We start from the raw sequence: 22,352 nt of genomic DNA on the forward strand, positions 1-22,352 counted from the left end.
CACTGATGATTCAGTGGTGGTTAGAGAGCAGCTTTGGAAGCTGAGTCTTTCCTTGCATCCTGTGGAGCTGAAGAGCTCATTCTCGGTGATAGGTTCCTCTCCCCAGAACCTTTTCGTAAGACACACAGAACCGATAGAGAGTGGGAGACAAGAGCAGAAACACCAGACCATATCTACTGACAAGTTTCACATTCAGTTTCTATGGAGCATCATGTATTGACTTCATTTGATAGATTTCACTTAACGGGATATTGGAGCAGAGGTAGGGAAGTAAGCTGAGGTTATGAGTATGAAGATGCACTGTTTAGCTGTAAGACCTGAGCACGGGGATGTACGCCTGCCACTCCCTCATCGGGAAAGCAAGGCAGAAGAACGCTGAGGGTAAAGACAGCCTGCACCACATACCGTGACTCTGAGAAAGACTTAAGTTTACTCATTGTCCAGAGAAGAGAAAAGGAAGGGGTTATTTTAAAACTGAAAATGCAAGTCTTCCTTTTAAACGACGGAATGAAGTGCATCCCGGACATGAGTAGTTTCTGATAAACCCAGACATTTGTGGAGGAGGTAAAGCAGCTCTCAGTGTCCTTAGCTGTCAGTGACCAGGGCTATGGATTTCCTCCATTCCGATTGGTCTGGTTGTGTGATCAGACCTGTTCCCAAAGGAAACAAAACCAAACCATAAACCACACCCCCCCCACACACACACCCCAAACAAAACCCCAAAGAACAGTTTCCTCCTTTAGTCCCTTTACTCTCATCTGTCCGATAGGTTCCCTGGGCTTCTCCATTCTCACTCTTACCCCACCCCCTGCCTCTCGCTCTGAAGATGTCTGCACCCTGAACACTCATTTCTAATAATGGCTGGCACTCCCTTTCCTTGTCCTGCTCAGGAGTCTAAGCCTGCAGGTAACATATAGGATGGTGACGTATGGGGAGGGTATGTAGAGACCAGGAAGCCTAGTGTGCCCCAAGCCCATAGCCCGTCTGCTCACGGAAAGAGGGTTCCAAGTCTCACAAGCTAAGGATGAAGCACAAGAATTGGGACCCAAGTATGACACTGGGCACTTGGTCTGGAGTTCATTTCTGGACTAAAAACCTGGCCTCAGATTTAGTACACAGCAAACTCCAATGAAAAGGAAGATGGCAGGTATGGGGAGCTCTCTGCAAAAGAGAATGGCTCCGTGGAAGTCGAGCTGTACCATGCATCAGCTGGACTCCTGTTGAGATAGTTAACCTACTAGATGGCGGCTAAGGACTTGAAGTTGGAGAACTGGGCCGGAGAACCGTCTACTTTTATCCTGTGTGACACTGTACCATGTACCCCATCCTGACCACTGTTGGTGGTCCTTAGTTACACAGTCATGCCTGCTTCTGCATGAAGGATATTTTCTGAGAAGACCATCAGATGACTTTTACAATCATTTGGGCAGTATTTAATGTACACACAAACACAAGCGCTGTGGAGTAGTCTTACGGCGTCACCATTGTATATATACAGTCCTGGCTTGACAGAAGCTTCTCTATGCAGCTCATGACTGTGTGTACTTAAGCTTTAATCAGACTCTAAGATGAGCATGGTTATGCTTATGAACGTGAGGAAACAGGCTCAGAGATGTGAAGGAACAAGCCCAGTGTCACACAGCTAGTAGTTGGAATTTGAACCCAGAATTCTGCAGTTCTCATACCTCTTTTTTTTTTTCTTTTTCTTTTCTCTTTTTTCGGAGCTGGGGACTGAACCCAGGGCCTTGCGCTTGCTAGGCAAGCGCTCTACCACTGAGCTAAATCCCCAACCCCCTCATACCTCTTTTTTTATCCAGTGTTATTTTAATGTTCTTTTTGCATTTTATTTTAACATTGGGCGAGGAAGATACTCTTGTATGTTATTTCCCCCATATTATTCAGATAAGAGAGTCCCCTGGGGCTGTCCCAGCTGTGACTTTTGTTTTCCTTTACACTGTCCTTCCTTGTCTCCCATGTCCCATAAAAACATTTCCTCACATGGCAGAGAAGGGACATATGTCATAGCCACCTCTTAGGAGAATTTAATGAAATACTGCATGCACAAGATACTTGTCATCTTGGAAATAATATAGAAACATTAGTCACATACTGTGCCAAGGGAAAACAGGTCTGACTGATGTGAAGCTGCGACAAGAGTCAGCACTGTTTTAGGCTAACTGTTAAAGGGGGACAGTCACGTTGCAAGGAGAGATCAGTGAAGACAAGTAAAATCATCAGGTAAGTGCTACTTGTACATTTCTTAACCAGTCCTTAGGAAAACACCAAGGTTTACAAGGCCGCTCACTGTGGGCACACTCGTGTCTGGTGAGCTGTGTATGACTAAATGAGCTTCTGAGGTACAGTTATTTGAACACGAGTGACAAGTTTGATAGACAGGACATTGGCATCTTGTTTGTGAATGTTGTGAAGTTGGTGAATGTTGATTGATGTTGAAAGTGGGTGTGGCCAGACGGAAGCTAGGTAATGGGCAGTGTGTTCAGGCCAAGTGCGGGCACCCTCCTACGTGTACTCAACAAACTGACCTTGAATGGGACCTGGTGACAGGCACCTACCATACATAAAAAGGGTGTGTGGACTCAGGGTGGGGTGGACTTGCTAGAGGAGTCAAATACAGAAAAACCCAGAGGTTCCTTCAGAAAAGAAGATCCTTGGGAGACATTTTCCAGTTATACTGCACATAATTGGCATCTGAGTCAAGAAATTTGTGTCGATTGTAGTTGTGTTGGGTTTTTTGTTTCTGTTTGTGGAGAGGGCACATCCTGTGACCCTGTTCCTCTTTTGTTTCCCACTAGAAATGGGGCAAAGAGCTACACCTCAGCCCAGTATCCCTTAAGTTTCTCCTCCCTTGTGTGCTTGGAGAGTCGCTGTCTTCCTAACACACGGTTTCCCTGCTTTTGCATTTCAAATTAACACTGGGGAGAAAAAGATATTCTTGTATGTTACTTTCCGCCCGTACTACTCAGATAAGAGAGTCACCTGGAGCTGGCCCAGCTGTGACCCTGTTGTTTGTGTCTGGTTACCATTCTTTGGCCTTTGAGTCTCAGGATAAGAACAAAGGATCTTATTGCGAAATGAGAACAATATGAAATGAGGTGGGTTTTTTTTTTTTTTTAATCTCCTTTTCTTATTTTGCTTTCAGATCATTTTGTATTCTGGAGACAAAATTTATGATAACTACTATCCGGATCTGAAAGGACGAGTACACTTTACGAGTAACGACGTCAAGTCTGGTGACGCATCGATAAATGTGACCAATCTGCAGTTGTCCGATATTGGCACTTACCAGTGCAAAGTGAAGAAAGCTCCTGGGGTTGCAAATAGAAAATTTCTGCTGACAGTTCTTGGTAAGTTATCGTTCCACATTGTCCATGGGGGATCCTTGGTGACAGGGAAAGTGGCTACCACTTATAGGAGTAGTGCTCATGGAGCACAAAGCTGGCTTCACACAGAAGTACTTCTGATATTCTTGGACAGCAGAGAACAGCTAGTCTCTCTTTTTTCGGATGGAGAAAGGATGAGGACTGCCTACTTTGTAAAGGTTAGGAAGTAGACAGACCCCCTGCTATGGTTTGAGTGTGCTGTGGACAAAGAACTCCCTGAGGCTTAGGAAGCAGGTGGAGCGTTTAGGTAATTAGGTGGGGGAGCTTCCACTCTGAGGGATGCTGTGCTTCAGTGATGCTAGGTCAGTCCCGTGTGGTAGTCGGTGTGGTAGTCGATGAGCTTCCTTCACTGCTTCAGGGCTTTCTTCTTCAAATGCCAGTTTGGTTGGTCCTGAAGAGCTTACTGGGAGACAAGCAGACCCAGTTGTTACTATGTTTTTGGACCTACAGAACTATAGGACAAAGACAACCTTCCTTTAAAATAGTGATCGAGCTTCCCCTTCAGATATTTTGTTACAGCAAGAGAAAACTAAAATGAAGTTGACCAAGCCAGGAGTTTCCTTAACTAGTGTGAGATATTTTTTTCCTCTTCAGAAATTTCTCTGAGAATTAAACCTTTGCAATTCCTTTGACTTCAGCCTATCATGGTGAAACAAAGACTTAATTATCATTAAGCCTAAGACCTCATTCAGCTTTAAGATGCTTTTGTGCTTTAACCCTTTTCTTTCTTAAGGATAGATGAGATTTCTATGATTAGTTACTCAGAGTATTTATTTATTTGTAATTTTTAAGACTTAAATTATGTGTATGCGGATGTCTGTGTGTGCAGCGTACGTACGTGCCAATGCCCGTGTAGGCCAGAGGCATCAGATCCCCATGCAGTTGGAGTTACGGGCAGTTAGTGACTGTGAGAGGTGCATGCTGGGTATGGAACTTGGGTTGTCTGTAAGAGCTGTAACACATACGCCTGTCCACTGAGCCACCTCTCCAGCCCCACATACTGGGATGTTTCGGCTGGCGGAGATGTGCTGTGGTAGAATGATTGGAATACAAACTCAGATTATTTACCTCCTTGTTACCGCTGCTTTGGTTCTTCCACTGAGAGGATTAGACCGTTGCTGGGGTGCCTGGTAGCTTTCCTTGGAGACTTATAAAGGTGATGCTTCAACATCTTAGTAAGCTGTCACACTCAAAACTCGGTCGTCCATCTTTAGAATCTGAAACAGTGTGTGCAGTTAATCTTCTCAAATTAGGAGGCTCTGAAAGGCTGTGACTCTGTGTCTAAAGCTTTCTATAACTCTATGTCCAAAACTTCCTTGTGATAGATTGTACACAATGTGCGCTAACTTCGTGACGTAAACACGGCTGTCAGCTCTCTGTATTGCGGTACTGATGTGCCTGTCTTGTGTGTGTCAGGGAGACTCGCTTTTTGTCGGAAATGTGGGTTGCGAGCATTACTTAAGACACTCTTGGAAATAATGAAGCAAGACATTTTTACCTCTTGGCAGGCTCTAGACTTGTTTTGGTTTAGGAAGAGCAAGTGTTGCTGGCCAGGGCCTCCTCTAGAGCCTCCTGTGTGAGCAGACGGGCTAGAAGGAGTGACTGCAATTGCTTTGCATTCCAAAAGTAACTGCAGAGGTTGGCTTGGCTGTTGGTCACTTCACTGACTTGGCACGCAAGGGGTCCCCGTCTTGGCACGCAAGGGGTCCCCATCTTAAATCGGATCCATATTAACATTCCGTCTTAAATTGGCTTTAGCTAAAAGTATTCTTTATGATGTAAAAGGACCCATAGAAGGGAATATGGTGTCATAGGAAACACTAGCTATGTTTCTCTCACGGAAACATGGACTGACCTCTTTATGTTTGTAAACTGCGTAAGCTGGCGACTGTTTCTTTAAACAGTGGTCCGAACTCTTATTCAGACCCTGATGTGGCTCTGTGACTCTGGGGACCACCTACTTACCTGGACATCTTTCGGAGTCCAGGTCCATGGAGAGTGTTTCCCACTGGTATGCATATGCTTCGTGAAGTGACTGACAGCTGTCTATCAAACTTTGGGAAAAGGTACAGTGGGGCCGATGGGATTTGCATTGCTGTTCCCAGAACGAGTGGACGGAACAGCGCTGATGGCCAGGCGGCTAAGCACAATCACGGTCTCGGCAGGAATGGCCCTTAAAATCTAGTGAGTGTGTGTGTGTGAGTGTGTGTGTGTGTGTGTGTGTGTGTGTGTGTGTGTGTGTGTTCCAGCTCTCACTTTTATTCATAATGGTGGAAAACTCACATAGGACAGAAAGCGTGAGAATGAACTTAGACTGGGGGAAAATCAATAACATTGGCATTTATCAGTCCGGGAAGACAGATGGTAAAGCCAGCCACAGAGTTCATAGGAAGCATTGTTTTCCCCAAGGTCTTAGAGGAAAGTGAAAATAATGACTTAGTGTTTGGCCAGCATTGCACATCCCTCCTTCACTAGGGTACTAACTACTCATGGGTCCTTCCTCCTGACAGACCCTTACTCCATGTTCAGTCCCCACTCTCCTCCTCTCCCTTCAGAAGTAGCTACCTGGGGGCCGATGTCTGCTTTTTTTGAGAGTATCTCCAAATCCTTTATGGATGTTTGCCTCTTGTGTGTGGTGATCACAGTTCCCTGGCTCTCCCTTCTGACTTTAAAGACCACACACTGGGTCCCGGAGAGCTTGGGTAAGGAGACCAAGCACGGGCTCATCAGTAGATGAAAGGGAAGGCACACTTGGCTCGTGCTGATGGCAGCGGAACAGTGAGCAGCGTTTAGCACGCATGATTACTGATACACACATTGTGCTTTATTCTCAAAAACTCAAGGAATAAAAGACCAAAGAGAAAGGAACTAACCTTACTATTCAAGTCATGATTCCAGAAAGAGAAAAGATCGTGGACCAGTGATAGAAATCTGATGAGCCAGTTTGAAGCGAGGCGTCTGCGGCCACCAGGAGAGAACTTGAGAAAAGTTATGACTCCTGCTTACTGGGTATCCAGTTAACCCTTCCTATCCTTGGGTTTCACATCCTCACACTGAGCAGACCACAGATCAAAAAACATTTGGAAACATCTTTGTATAATGTACATACAGACTTAATGATTTTCCCCCAGTTATAATCATTATTACAACTATGTATCATTTACATTGTAATAAATATTACAAGCAATCGATAGGGAATTTCAAGCCTAACCAGGAATGGTCGGTCAAGTGAAATACTATGTCACTTTATGTAAGGCATTGAGAAGCCTCATATTTATGTACCCATAGGGCCTGAAACCAATTACCTACTAAAGTACTGAACAACGACAATATAAACACATTTGTTAAACCCACTTGACTGACATCTTAATTTTATCCCGTAAACGGCATGCCTCATGAGGTGCAGAACAGCCTGCCACGGTAGTAGGCCAGAGTTGGGGTGAGTTGCAGGTAATGAGGTTAGTTGTTTCTCTAAATCATCGCTCAGAGGTCTGGAAGATAACCTCCCATTTACCTTTTATGACTCTGCTGTCTGAACGGATTGAATTCATGTAAGTGCATAGTGTTAAGTGGTCTGTGCTGCACTGAGCGGATCGTCCCGGGGATCAGTAATTGATAAGTGTCCTGATTGTCCAGTAACGACACCTAGAGAGACATGACTTGGCTGCATTTCAAGGACAGAGACTGGGTAAGGAACGGAGGGGAGCTTTCTGGGAGCATCATCACCAGCCGCATCATCCCCGCTTTTTTGACATGTGCCTATGGAATGGCCAAGCTGAGCTGCATCTGAGATGCACCGAACTTTATGCAGTGGCTGCTTGCCTGAGCTCATGTCCTGTTTGTGTTTGACGAGGCTGTGTAAGCTGGTTTGACAATATACCATTCTCCTTTCCCTTGTCCATTCTGAGCCCCATGCTGGCTGATAAAGGGTGAGTGGCTATGCGTCATCCTCTGTGCTTAAGGGGCTTACGTAGTCCATTAGAGAGACAAATCCATTCTCTTGGGCAGAGCTGTAATTTCTTTCCTTTCCTCTCAGTTAAGCCTTCAGGTACAAGGTGCTTCGTGGATGGCTCGGGAGAGATTGGAAATGACTTCAAGCTAAAGTGTGAACCCAAAGAAGGTTCCCTCCCACTGCAGTATGAATGGCAGAAATTGTCAGATTCCCAGAAAATGCCTACTCCATGGCTAGCAGGTACTGCTCTCGTTTAGGTACCAAAATGGTGCCCCTGTGTTGCTGACTTACATTTAAACCTAGTGGTGTTTAAATTCCCTGTTCTATATAGAATAATCCAGATTACCATGAAAATTATTCAGTATCTTTTTTTTTTTTTTTTTTTTTTTTTGGTTCTTTTTTTTGGAGCTGGGGACCGAACCCAGGGCCTTGCACTTCCTAGGTAAGTGCTCTACCACTGAGCTAAATCCCCAGCCCCAAAAATTATTCAGTATCTTATAATTATAACCAAGTCTCCTCAAAGAAGAAATATTTCTATAAAGATTTCACCTTACGCATTTTGTAATTGGTGACTGTGGTAAATCTTTCGTAATGTTGAGAACTAGGCACGGTCACAAGTCAGTGGGGAAAGTACCAGAGTGTAATCATGGTGGTTCTGCCTGGGTTCTTACTGTTGTTCCAGTAACTTACCCATGTAAGTTTAAACCAAACCTACGTAATGGGACATGAGCTAAAAAGTTACAACTTGGCTAAATGTAACCATTCATGTGATCATTGTAGCTGCTGTGCAGCAGACCAACCACCTTGCTTTAGCTGAGGCTGTGCCCGAGGGGATATAGTAACTGTAAGCTTGCTTATAGGACCTGCAAGATGGTTGTATGAATTCTGGAGATGTGCATCATCTGCTCCTGGCAGTTTTTCTGCACCCAGAATTATCTGTCTTTTAACTACATTGCCAAACTTATGTGAAGTAAACTTCACACAAATTAGTGTTATTAAAAACTGACAGCAATCCATCCTGTAAAAGCAAATCTACTCTCCCCCTGCTTTTCTTTCATAGAAATGACTTCACCGGTTATATCTGTGAAAAATGCCAGTTCTGAGTATTCTGGGACCTACAGTTGCACAGTCCAAAACAGAGTGGGCTCTGATCAGTGTATGCTACGACTAGATGTTGTCCCTCGTAAGTACATTCTCTCACATGCTTCACCTCTGTTAGCTCTCATGGCCTTGTTCAGCATACCCAGTGAGGGTCTCTGATGGCAAGGATGCTCTCCCTCATTGGACACTCTAGGCGTTTGCTCATTTTCCTCGTTCATGCAGAAGAGAAGATATGATGGTTTTATCAATAAAACCATCACTTAGGAGATGAAAGTTGTCAAATCAGCTTTGGTCCACTATTTAGCCATTAAAGTTATGAAGCTTATGACATTTCTGTGTGCTAATCTAGACAGGTTGCACTCAGATTCCATCAGTTTTTAAATTTTGGTGATATGTGTCATTCAAAAGAAAATAACTTTTATACATTTTCCTTGCTAGACAAAAGCTTTGATGATCTCTTTTAAAAATTAATATATGCAATGATTCTGTCGGTCTCTTTCTACACACACACACACACACACACACACACTCTTTCAGTACTAAGCCCCCATGTGGTGGGTTTTCTTACTCCTTCTAATTCTGTTGCAATCTCACGCTAGCCTCCAACAGAGCTGGAACGATCGCGGGAGCTGTCATAGGGACGCTGCTTGCCCTTGTGCTCATCGGGGCCATCCTCTTCTGCTGTCATAAAAAACGCAGAGAAGAGAAGTACGAGAAGGAAGTGCATCACGACATCAGGTAATCAAGTGAAACTAGACTGGACAGGTGTGTAACAGTTCCATCCCCAGAACCTCCGTTCCGAGGCACTCTGGTGAACTAAGGTATTGTGAAAAGTGCGCGAACGCTTTGATTCCTCCCTTCAAATCCCCGCCAAGCATGTGTGTTCAGATGTCTGACCACTTCCAGCAGCACTGTGAAACCTTCACAGTTTCTTGTCCTGTTTTTAGAATCACAGCCAAGTGTGTGTCTCAGGAAGACCTGCTGTTTCCTGTGAAAAGACCTCGTGGTCACTAAGTGGCATGGGTAGTTTGTGGAACTGGTAATGGAGTTTTAGTTTTTCTTCTTGGGACAGTCTCACCGTGTTGCCCAAACTGCCCTTGAAGTCATAATCATAGAGTTCTGCTAAGTGGTGGGGTCTCGGGTGTCACTACCAGACATAGCTTTATTTTCTTAAATATTCTAAATGGGAAGATTTTAACTAGGGTTATACTTTAAAAAATAAGAACACATGACTTACACAGCTTAACAACTTGGAAATTGTTGTTAGTTAGGTCAGGAGATTGGAGACCTGAACGCTTGTTGTTTAAGATGCACCCAAAGTTATTCAGGTTTATTTATATTCTGTGTCCATGCTTGATGAAAATTCTCAGGCACCAATTTTCAGGTTTTGAAAACAAAATATGTAGTTTTTGGCTGACATCTTAAGAGGGCTTTTACAGCAAAAAGGAATTCTTTCTTTCCTTTGGGGGTATGTTTATGTGTCAATGCTTTAAGTATTAATGATATGGCTTAACATAATCATCAATGCTAGGAGATGAAACTGAAATGTCTTCCTCATCATACATTACAAAACATGCATTTGTACAAAAGCCACAGCTCAATTACTGCTCCTTATGGTCTGACCACGGTAATGAATTGAGACAGGCACACAGTTAACGAGGTGAAGTCTCACTCCGCTCACTGTTTGCATTGTCCTTACCCATGCTTTGTAGCTTACATAACTGTAAGGTTTTAGAGGTGAGCGTTCATTTTTAGCATGTACTGGGCGCTTTGTTTTCCAGGGAAGATGTGCCTCCTCCGAAGAGTCGGACATCCACCGCCAGGAGCTACATCGGCAGCAACCATTCCTCCCTGGGGTCCATGTCCCCTTCCAACATGGAAGGGTATTCCAAGACCCAGTATAACCAAGTCCCCAGTGAAGACTTTGAACGTGCTCCTCAGAGTCCGACTCTGGCACCCGCTAAGGTAGCTGCCCCTAATCTAAGTCGAATGGGAGCGGTTCCTGTGATGATCCCAGCACAGAGCAAGGATGGGTCTATAGTATAGAATTCTGCACCTCTCTTCTCCGCTTTCCATGGTTCGATTCTTCTCTTGACATATCAGTACTTATTCTAAATTTTGTTAACAGTAGCCCATGTATATGTATGTGTGTGTATATATGTATAAGTATGTATACATACATACACATATATACACACACATATATACATAAACACACACACACACACACACACACACGTGAAGAAATTTATAAGGAACATGCTCCGTAAGAATTTTTGGTTATAGTAAATAATAAAGGCTGAAGAGTAATGACATTGACCAACTGGAAATTTTACCAAGTTGATTTCTAAGGGCACCTAAACAATAATGCCCTTATATCCTGAGAAAGATATAGCACTTTGAGTATGATGTCATGGGTCAAGAAATTTGTGAATTTACAGACGTACCAAGTTGATTCTTGAACCATCTGAAAACAATACTTTGTAGTTCCTACCATTATTTTTAGGGTATCTGTCTCATTTATTTATGTCTCTCAAAAAGAAATCCATGGAAAAACCTACTTAATGTAAGAATTTGTTTTTATAGTCTGAAGTGTATTCCATTATTTGTAAGAGTAGGAGACCTGACTGTTTTAAAAATGCCTAGTTTTATTTCTAAGTCTTTCACGATCACTGATGACACGATTTCTTTTCTTTCTTTTTTTCTTTTGTTGTTTTGAGATTGGGCCTCAGTGTGTTCGTTGCCTAGGCTGGCCTCAAATCATGATCCTCCTGCTTCAGCTTCTTGAATGCTGGGCTGACTAGTCTGTATCAGTTCCTTAAGTATTTAACCTAGAGACTACAGCAGCCACAGAAAGTAGTAACCTTTTGTGCACTACAAAAAGAAGCACCTTTCAGCTTCGGTAGCATTTGCCTCTGCTACACACAGAGGTGAAACACTCGATGCTCCACGGGTCGGGGGAGGAGGAGGAGGAGGAGGAGCGACGCGGAGGTCTGCGCCTCGGGGCCTGTGGACCTCAGCAGAACTGACCAGGCAGAGTGGGAGTGCCAGGTTTGTCAGTCTGCAGCTAAACACTGGCCTTCTATTTTAGGTGATGTTTTTGCAATTGGGAAGGAAGGAAGGAAACAAGGAAGGAAGGAGGTAGGGAAGGAAGGAAAACTGTTAATTCTCTTATCTGACAGTAATGGATGAGAATTCTTAAATTATTTTTAAATTTGTGTTTTTGTTTTGTCGTAGACCGTACTGCATAGTTTAAGTTATAGAAACATATAATCTAGACTTTTGATTTGGAGTGCGGTTCCTGGAGGCTATTTTTCTCAGAGTCAATGAACAAATATATTTGAGGCAAGTTAAGTGTCTTCCACTAGTCCTGAATTCCGGACTTGGGCAGTGTGCTTGGTGACCTGCGGCCAAACCTGCCTCCCTCTAGTGGTCAGAAATCAAGTTTGAGTCTTAGTTTTGTGAAAGTGACTTACTCTTAAAAGAAATTTAAAAAGGAGTAAAGGGAATACTCCTATCTGCCAAATGTATTAAATATAGTTTTCGTAGGAAAAAAAAGTGAATTTATTGTATATCCCTTAAGATTGTGAGGGAGTGTGTGTAGAGTGTAATGAGCCAGCATTTTCTTTATAGTAGATAAGGTCTGTTATAAAAGATTTCATTAACTAACTACAAAGCCTTTCCCCTAGGGAACTGGTCTCTGTTAATCTCTTCAGGTGCTGTGCTTGTAAATGCTACATTATAAATTAACGTTGGCATGCATTTACGGTTAGGCAGAATGTTGTGTATCCTTTTTAATGGTGAGTTTAAACCGAATGTCCATGTAATGGATTAGTGTACAGTTTTACATATTCGGAGGCATTTTTTAAAAGTAGGTTTAAACCTCACATAAAACTACTTTTTATATTTGTGTTGTTCTCATCTGTGCCTTTTTAGGTAATTTAATTTCTACAGTGACTTTATGGTGCCTATGAGCTAGCTATCACCTACCTGAAAGGTGCTTAGAGGTGAGGGTACTGTTTTCAAAAGCACATCACTGTGGCTCCCTTCTCCCCCAAGTCTCAGTCTTGCCTTTTCTCCTCTGCTCTTTTTGATGTCACTTAAGCGATATCATTGTTTATTAGGATTGAAAAGACATTCACACCCTCAGTACACTTTGCCCGTGTTTCTCGTTTATAACCATAGCCACGTTTGACTCTTAGATGTTTGGCATTTTTATAAGATATTACAAGAATAAATTGGAATGTAGAGCTTAATGGTTTTTAGGTAATGAAGAAGATGCTAGGTAGAAATTACTACAAAGGCAGATGTGTGGAATCTTTTCCTTTCCATAGACTTTGTATTTATTGAAAGGCAAACAAAACCCAGAGTATCCAACTATCTTTAGTCCAGATTTGTAGCAACTATAATCTGAAAGAGAAACTTGTTTAAAAACAAACAAAACAAAACAAAACACTGTGAAAACCAACAGGCCTGGAGGGTATACAATTAGCGACATAGTTAAATTTTAGGCTTTGGTCTGCAGCTCTTCTCATTGAAGTCTCAGTTTACCCAAAGGTCAGACAAGTACTAGTAATTTCCCCAACAATTCTCACTGATTGTAGTTGAACCAGGGAGCAAGTATTTGCTCTAGAAGTCAACTAGTCAACAGCTCATGGACTTGGTTGGTGTAATCTTATCTAGAGATCCAGTTCAGGGCCAGCTCTGTCCTCACAGCAGAGGTTTGGATCCCACTCTCTACGTGAGACTTAACACACATGTTAATGTTCCCCGGGGTAATCTGGAGAGAAGTGCCACCACAGATTCCATAGTCTGTGTTCTGAATACAGAACAGCTATGAGTTTTATTATTATTGATAACGTCAGTAGCATTTTCCTGTTCGAAAGCCTCCCCTGCTGCTCAGTCTGCTGTTGAGTTCCATCATTCCCAGTTAAATAGACAAACACTTCCTTAACTTCGAGTTACCGACCAAGGATTTGTTAGTATGGAAACACAGACCGAGTGTGTTTACTAGGAGAATCCATATAGATTATGGAGATGCCTAGTTTCTGTTACATGTGACTGTGCACATGTATGATCCCAGAACTCACAGGCACAGGAAGATCATGGATTTGAGGCCAGTAGCCAGTTCAAAACAAGGCTGCACTGAGAGCTCCAAGACCTGGACATTGACCTCAGTAGTACAGTAATTTGACTGAGGTTTGACTCTAAGTTCTTTTAAGAAATGAACTTGAGCCTGTGCCCTGGGGATTCGACTATGTGGAGAGGCAAGTGAACTTTTTGACTAACAAGAGCTCAGTGCATGGAGTTGGCTGTTCTTTCCTGTGTGACTTATTAAATAACTACTGTCTCTGTGTACAGCATGTAAATTTGAAGCTATGTGAATGTTCGTAGGGTTCTGTTTTTTTCTAAAATATTTTCAACAGTGTTTAGAGTGCTCTCAGCTGCCTTATTTCAGTGTGAACAGAAAATGTTCCTACTTTATGTGGTGAATGCTTTAAATGTGTCACTTACAGAATAGTGTGTAGGAAAAGGCTGGCACAATTTTAAGTGGTTTGCAACATTATTATATATGTACATATATGTTTATAACATTCTTGTGTTTCATAGTATAAATGTTCAGGGCAAGTTTTAATATTTCAAATGCCTCTGGATATTCCAGCAATAAAGGCAAAATGTTCTGCAGTCAAATTTCTCGTTTGCCTACTTTTGACACTAAAATAATCTGTATTTGAGCAAGGTTCCTTTTGAAAATATTACAGAAAGAGGGAATAAATACATTTGTGAATTGTGGTTTTTTTCTCCTTTAGGAAGGCCAGCCATTTGTTTACCTTCCAGAACTTGACCCTAAGCTCTAAGTTCAAGCTTAAAAAATATGTCCCAGTTTGTAATTTAGAGATAGAGGCCATCCGTTGAGCTTGGCATTTATTCAGACACTAACAAGTCTGCCGAAGTTGAGCTTTGGGAGTTCTGCTAATTTGTCTAATGACACAGGTGCTAAGAGGACCACAATTCACCAATTGACCTTTCTTGTTCCTAATTGTGAATTTTGGCAATAAACACAGTTGTATTAAGAATACTAATTTGACACCCACATTTGCAAAGTATTGATAGTGTCAGTTTCAGATCTTGTATTTCAGATATCTGGCTTACATACCCAACGATGCAGATTTTAAAGTTTGTAAGAACAACTTTGTTTAAAAACAGAAACTTGCTCTTAGCTTTGTGACCGTGTACTTTTGAAATAAAACGAAGAAAGTCGTCCCCTGCCTTGTGGTGTGGCTTTATTTTGCTTTGACAGACGCCTGCCAAAGCTTCAGTATTCTTTCCTCCCTGCTTTCCTGTATCGAGCCTCTCTCATCCTGAACAAGAAGAGTAAAGAGAGAATCATCATGCGTTAGTTAAGCACATATATATATTGTTTGCACGCCATGTATATGCCAGTGTACGATGTGGAGTTTGAAGCTTCTGGAGTTCCGTAATTTTAGAAATCAACTCACACTTCTCAGGTGAATTTAAAGTGAGTGTTTATAAATACATATTAAACACGTAAACATGTTCAGGTCCCTTCCTGCTGCTTAAACAGAATCTCCTCTTCTGGATCATTTATAAACAAACTGCTTACAGTTCTAGAAGCTGGGAAACCCAAGCCCACAGCACCAGAAGAGTCTGACAGAGCTTGTTCTGTGGCATCTTCCTAAAGTGGAATGGGGGAGACAAGATCATTCATGCCTTTCATTGATTCCAGTCAAGAGGGTAGATCCCCCATAACAGCCATTTTCCCAAGTGCTGCCCCGTCTATCACATTAGCCACTGAGCGTTCAAGATGAGAATTTCAGGAGAGCATGTCCACTCCGATCACAGCAAGTCATCTCATGGTGTAAAGCTATTTTCATGGGCTTGAAATGTCGATTTCAAGAAAATTGGGCAGTGAAGTTTCGTAAGAGTACATGTTGAAGAATGCTGTGGTTACTCACTAAGTTGTCTCAGCCTCGACAGTGTCAGCATTTTGGGCTGGACAGTTACTATGGGCAACTGTCCTGCGCACTGTGGAGTGGGAGTGGCATGTCTGGCTTCTACTCACTGGATGTCAGGAGGACCCTTGCCTCTACCCCAGTTAAAATGAAAAGTGTCTTTAAACATTGCTTACTGTCCCCGCACTGCCTAGGGTAGAAGACTCATCAGGTCCACTTGAGAACCAATGGCTGACAGAAAATAGGGGATTTCCTGTCGGGCTAAGGTGAAGAACACAGGACATGAAGGAAGTCAAGGTGAACGCTGATGATTACTGGTTGCTTCACTTAACCATAATTTTATGAGCGTGAACTGGTGGCCATTCCCTATGTCTCGAAATGTGGGGAGGTTTTAGAGCATTGCCCTCATGACAGTTGTTTGTAGGCATCCTTTACTTGAGATGCTCATAAGGACACACGGAACTTCAAGTCTGAATCTTAAAGTTCACATTACAATAAAATGTCAGGGGAAAGCATGTGCATAATTGAATGACCTTAACATAGACCATTATTTAAACCATAATAACTCTAAAGACCAGATGACAGCCCTGGCTGAGTAAACACTACAACACCGAAGGTAAAGCAACTGTTACTAGATCTAAGTGCTCTCGTGTGTCCTAACTGGACGTAACTTCGAAATGACGCCATGGCGGCAGACCACAGGCCAGCCTCGCTCAAGCTCGGGCTTTAAGGGTTTCTGCTGCTGTTTCTGAAGTGGAGGCCAAGTTAACACAGTGGCTTTTCAATGTCGTTAAGTATTGTACAGAAGAGACAGCAAGGAAGCTGGCCTTGGTTGTGCTGATTTAACACGCTAATGAAAGGCTGAGAAATAAATGCTACTCTAGGTGGCACGTTGCCTCGTTTTGATGTCCTCATACTTTTTAGTGTAAAAATCTAGGGAGACCTGCTAAGATACCTAAAACATCACTTTCTTTAGACTTTGTAGTTTTCACAAAAACCTTATAGTACCGTGTCAGTCGACTTCTTTAAATGATTGGTCTTCTGAAACCAGTTATTTACAAGTTGTATTTGTTTGCTAGGGCTTCCTTTCATAACAGACTACCACAAATAGTGAGGCTTAAGTGACAGAGAATTGATGTCTCCACGTTCTGGACGTCAGAGGGCCACAGTCAAGGCAATGGCAGGGACTCCTCCCTCTAGGAGCTGTGACATGGACTATTTCAAGCATCTGCTTCTGGCCTTTCCATGGGTCTTTTTCTCCGTTTCCTACACACTGTTTTTCCTCTATAAATACCTATCTCTGTCCGTATTTCCTCTGTTCGTGGACATCAGTCATAACTGCATTTACACCCAACGGAGACCCCATCTGACGTAACTGTAGCATCTGTATTCATAGCAGCTCCCAACTCATGCAGTAAGAATCACCTTTCCACATAAGGATTTAGGGCGGTGGGGACAGGTTAATATCTTGACGGCAGTGGGTGCAAACTAGAGAGGAAGGCCCTAACCAGTCGGAGTTTATATGGGATATGTGCATAGGGGGGTCCCTGCTTATATGCAATGATTTTGCTTTTCAAGACAGGGCTTCCTGCTCTGGCTATACTGAAACCAACTCTACACCATCAGGCTGGTCTCAAACTTCGTTCCACTGCCCAGCTTTAGTTTATAGTGACTTAACATGGACAAAAGTGATACCCCACTTGCCTCATCCTTTCTCCAGAATCTTGCTACCTTTCAAAACCAAAGTGGGATGGTAATACGATTTAAACTTCCGCGCTTGCCAAGTGCAAGTAGATGAGCTGCCAATCCGTGTGTCTTTGAATCTTGCTGAGAAGATGCAGTGATTTTCAGGGAAGCAGAACTAAACAGTGTGTATTTTTAAGCTAATAACTGGGTCTGAATAGCTTTAGTTTTTAGGTTTTTTTTAAATTGCATTTCAGACAGTAATAATGAAGGTGATAGATACAGTGTGAGGCACAAGACAAACCTCACCGGGGTTCCTATTCCCAGTTCTCCAAAAAGCTGCACTCCCAAGCAAAAGGAAGTCTAAGTAGATAATAAAAAGTATGATCAGTTTCTTGTCTTGTTCCAGAATATCCTCTATATACCAGCTTGCTAATTTATGTGTTTTTAAAGCGCATCCTATTTATTTTTTGAAGTGAGTACTGTCAGGATTGGTCACAAGGGAAGAAATACTAGGTTTTAGGTTGAAGCGACTTAGGGGAAGACTGAGGCGGAGTAGAAAACGGAACACTTACTATTTGACTTGTGTTGAGAACAGTTCTGTTGTAGGCAGAAAGGTCATGGGGGCTTTTGGTTTGTTTTTATTATGGGCAAAATAACAATTGGCGACTGAGTTACACACCTGGAACAAAACAATCATTACTGGAGACAGAAAGTTTGCAGCAAGATGGTAGACCACGGTGCATATAACCATGGCAGACAGTTTGGGGGAGTGGGAGGTGCCTTGTAAATGCTGGAGACAGAGCCATGGAACTGTGTTCTGAACATGAGTGGAAGGAACCTCCTTGAATGTGGAACTGGCAAGGTTGAAATGCCTGTTCATCTGGAGCATGAGCGAGAGCTGGATTGGAGATAAAGGCTGGGACTGAGAGGTGTGGTGCTCACACTTCTGTGCAGAGGACGGTGAGGGACCACATCCTGTTGGCAGTCTAACGGGAAGCAGGGAAGTGAGTGTGTGTATGTTCAGGTGTCTGAGTTGGGATTTAGGATGCAGTGCTGCCAGGCAGTACAGAAGAGGGAAGGAAAACAGCATGTCATGGCTCATGTCAGAGTCACATACACTCGTAAATCAGAAAGCACAATGGAGCAGATTCCCAGTGGTCTTAGTTGTAGATAATTTCTAACTGCTCTCATTTTGTTCACGGTAAGCCACTGCCAAATACATTTCTAACAGAATTTCTCAGCCTATATTTAGTTTCTTCAAGTTGCTGGAATTTCTACAAGGAACAGTTTTTATGGAATCAGCATAAACTAAATGAATGAATGATTTCGCCCTTGAAAATATGATTAAGTGACAAACTAGTTTAGCTATTCCTAGATGGATTTTGGCCACTGGCAGTGTATTCTTTTAATGTTAAATAGGACAGTTTCCCTCTCACATAGTCCCGGAACTATCAGCTATAAGAACATTTCCAGGGAATAATAGGACAGAGGAGTGGAGACAGGTAACTGCAACTTGTAGTCTTGTTAGACTCCAACCTTGGGTTTGACAATAGAAAGATCATCTGATGCCCTCTTGTGGTCAACAACGTTTAGAAGGGTTTTACTACTCATTAAAATGGAACCTATTTTTTATTAAAATCTAGCCTAACAGATCTACCAGAAATAACACCTCATTGTTTCCTTAAAAAAAAAAAAAGTAAAATAAAATCACATATTATTAACAGTGCAAGACAATGTGTAAACTTCTGTTACCCAGCTCTTAAAAGTATGCATCATAGAGTTACAATGCCCAACTTCAAAGTTCTCTAGTTGCATACAGCACCTGAGGCAGTTTAAATACTCAGTTTTCTCTGCTGTAAAGTAGACAGGGTTAGGACACACACAGGATTGTCGTGGAATGTATTAATTCCCAACAGGTTAGGTAAAATTCATTGTGTGTATACACATACACGAACTACCATAGATAATCTTGATTATTAGGTGTTGTGTTTTGTTTTAGACAGAGCCTAGCTGTATAGTGTAGGCTGGCCTTGAACTTGAAATCCTCCAGCCTCAGGCACCCATGTGCTGAGCCGTTCATGTGTACGCCATCCTGGACAGCTAACTAGCAGGTCCTATTCATCAGTCCTATTTTCTATACTCACCTTTCAGGCACCTCATGGGAGCACAGCTTTAATACTCGCCAGGTACCAGTGTCTTACGTTTCTCATTTCATAATGAGCAAGTTCTAAGCCAAGCCTGGTGGCTCCTGCCTATAATCCCAGTGCCCTGGAGGTAGAGACAAGGGAACTGGGAGTTTAACATCCTTCTCAGCAATAGGGTGAGCATGAGGACTGTCTACAACAGACCTGTGTCAAGAACAAGCAAACCCTCTATGCCAGTCTTTTCTCATTCCGTACGTTATTCCAGCCTGTCCTAACACTGAGCCTTTTCTCTTCCGAAGACTGGTCATGTTTTACTGGCTTTCCCCTCTTGCACAGCGTGAGTCACAATCCCCCACTACTGCAAAGATTTCAACAGAGCATTTTGTGTATCAATTCTGTATTTCTACAAGTATGTCCACAGGCTGTCTCTCATCTTCTATTAGCTAAAAATAAATAAAGTGACCTTAAAAGTTTTTTTTTATAAATGGTTTTACTCCTCCAGTGAAAAGGTTATGGAGTTATGGCTTCCAGTTCAGTGCTTTCATGGAATTTCTGAGTGTGTGAGAGAGTGGGTCTCTGACTCTTGTTCTCTCTCTCAGGCTCTTTCCTTCTATTTATTTATCCTATTAGTTGTTGTCGTATCATATCATAATATCCCTTTAAAATAAAATAAAAAAACCCCAGTTTAAAAAAAAAAGGTTATAGAGTATTAATGTTTACCAGAAAAATCAAAAGAAAGATGCAGAGTAGAAAAATAAGATTGTATTAGCCCCTTCCTCCTTCTTCTGAATATACCATAAAAACTGCTTGACCCAGACAACACACACCTCATTTTAGATACTCTATTTTCACGTTCCCACCTATAATAGTTTACATCATTATAAATCTATCCATTCTTTATTCCATAGCCACATAGCATTTTTCATAGTTTTGCTATGGCTATTTTTTTTGTCACCCAAAATATAGTAAACACTTTTACATAGGTAAATTTAAGTACATAGGTAAATTTACATAGGCTTAAATTTACATGGTAAATTTAAACCCCATTTAAGTATTTCTGTACATAAATTTCTTGAAGTACAGCTGCTAGATGAAACCATACACACTTCAAAAGTATAACTGACTTCCAAAAGGCTGTATTCCCTTAAATCTCTATTTTGACATGTTCTAAACAAGGGACATTACCTTTTAAATTATATTTTTTTTAACCGATACATCTCAAAAGTGTGTCTGTAGGGTACTATGTAGGGATCTATGATATTCCAATACATGCATATACTGTACAGTGTTTACACATTAATGGGGATTATTAATCCTGACTGCCTAATTGGTTAAGCAAATAATTTTGCCCAATATCTTTAATCTTCTAACCATTACTAGTGAAGCTGATACATTTACTCAGCACTACAATAGTGACAGCTAATGTACTAATAGCCTGTCCGTACGTCTCACTGACATGTTATGAGCTCTACTGAGTCGCACGAAATTCTTAAGTTCCTATGATTATCTGTAATCTTCATTAAGTTCTTTCTGTAGCTACTCCATTTTGAGGGTAGAAACAATTATTTTTTATAACTTGTTGTATGCAATAAACAGCAAACCACACCAGTGAGAGTAGATTCCCTGCTCCAAGTCCTCATGATTTTGAGAAGTATTAAATATTTGTTTTAGTCCTTACATTAGAGATGGCCTTCTGCTATACACTGGGAAGCAGGCAGCAATTTCTGTAGTTTAGAGTATACACATTTTACAAGGGAACTACAGGAGCTTCTCCTGATTTGCCTTGGATAACCAATGTCCAGTGGCCTATATAACACAGAGGTGATATTGTGTTTCCCAGGGAGCATCCTAGTTATAGCCTCACTAACAAGACTCTCATGCCAGAAGAAACGTGGGGTAATTTGGCAAAAGTAATTGTTAACATTGTGTTCCAGGTTAAATAACCAAACAAGTTGATAATTAAAAAACAAAAAACAAAAAACAAACAAAAAAAAAAAAAAAAAAACAAGAGAATGCCCATCTTGGGCATTGCTATATTATTTCTCTTATCTGGGTCTTCTTGGCCAGTACCTTTCTTGTCCATTAGGCCATACTGCTATTGAAATTAGATTTACAGTTCAAACAAATAAAATCAGCCAAGTTTTTAGTATTTCTTTTCAGACATAACTATCGTCTATAACAAGGAACTAAGATTATAGAATATAGAATATAATTTAGATATTATATAATATAGGACATAATCTCTGCCTGAGTTTCCTTCTGTCAAATCTTGGTCTAACCTCCCAAGTTGCAGGAGTTGGTAGACTTTACATAGGTACCACGGAGCACAGTCCTGCTGGTTTTAAGTCAAGGCTTAAAATAGCTTGCTGTCACCTTGGACACCTTTCCCTCAGAGCCTTTATTTCACTGAAATAAAAATGGTACAAATCACGAGATGATTATGAGGGCTAAATTATCACAAAGCCTTCAGGTCAGAAGTCAACATAAATGATTTATCTTGTCTTAAAATATACTGTACTATAGACAAAATGTCTTGATACAGTTAAAAAGTATACAACATAAGTAAGCACTTTATTAATAACACTGTAGAACTTACCAAAGAATTTGAATTTTTTAAACATCCATGTCAAACTTAACCTCTGTTCTGTCTACAAATACAGAATAGGAAATTAAAACAAATTATCGTTATTCATTCTTGAACCACTTCTGCTTCAAACTCTAATAAAGGTTTTAAGATGAAATTATGCAGCTGTTGTCAGACATAAATCTTGAGATCATTTAGATCAATCCTGTAAGGACCACATTAACTTAGTCTTAAATTCCATTAAAGAGAACCCAATACCTACCAAAACTTAAAGAGCCAATAGCTGAGTGGTAATTTGTTTTCAATAGTTATAGCCTGGAAAAGTTTTACTGTTGGAAGCTTTACTAGTAGGTGAACTGAACCTTTAAAACCAAATAGATGAATAAAGTTCATAGTCTTATACAGAAAATAATCTAAAATGCAGTTAAATTAGACATGAGCTTTCTGGGGGCTGGAGAGACAGCTTAGTGTTAACAGCACTTGCTGCTCGTGCAGAGGACCCAGCTTTGG

General features: G+C 41.5%; 1 protein-coding gene across 3 annotated transcripts in view; it reads left to right on the forward strand.

The window, feature by feature from the left end:
- The window catches only part of Cxadr (CXADR cell adhesion molecule), a 47,307-nt gene that overhangs the window by 23,110 nt on the left and 1,845 nt on the right, over nt 1-22,352 (forward strand). The window contains 5 exon segments of one of the 3 annotated variants that reach the window (NM_053570.2): nt 3,161-3,365; nt 7,438-7,593; nt 8,414-8,536; nt 9,054-9,192; nt 10,236-10,419. In NM_053570.2, the coding sequence (NP_446022.1) occupies nt 3,161-3,365; nt 7,438-7,593; nt 8,414-8,536; nt 9,054-9,192; nt 10,236-10,419 (807 nt within the window). 3 annotated transcript variants of the gene reach the window in all.

Source organism: Rattus norvegicus, chromosome 11 (assembly GCF_021556685.1).
Source record: "Rattus norvegicus strain SHRSP/BbbUtx chromosome 11, alternate assembly SHRSP_T2T, whole genome shotgun sequence".
Classification (NCBI taxonomy): domain Eukaryota; kingdom Metazoa; phylum Chordata; class Mammalia; order Rodentia; family Muridae; genus Rattus; species Rattus norvegicus.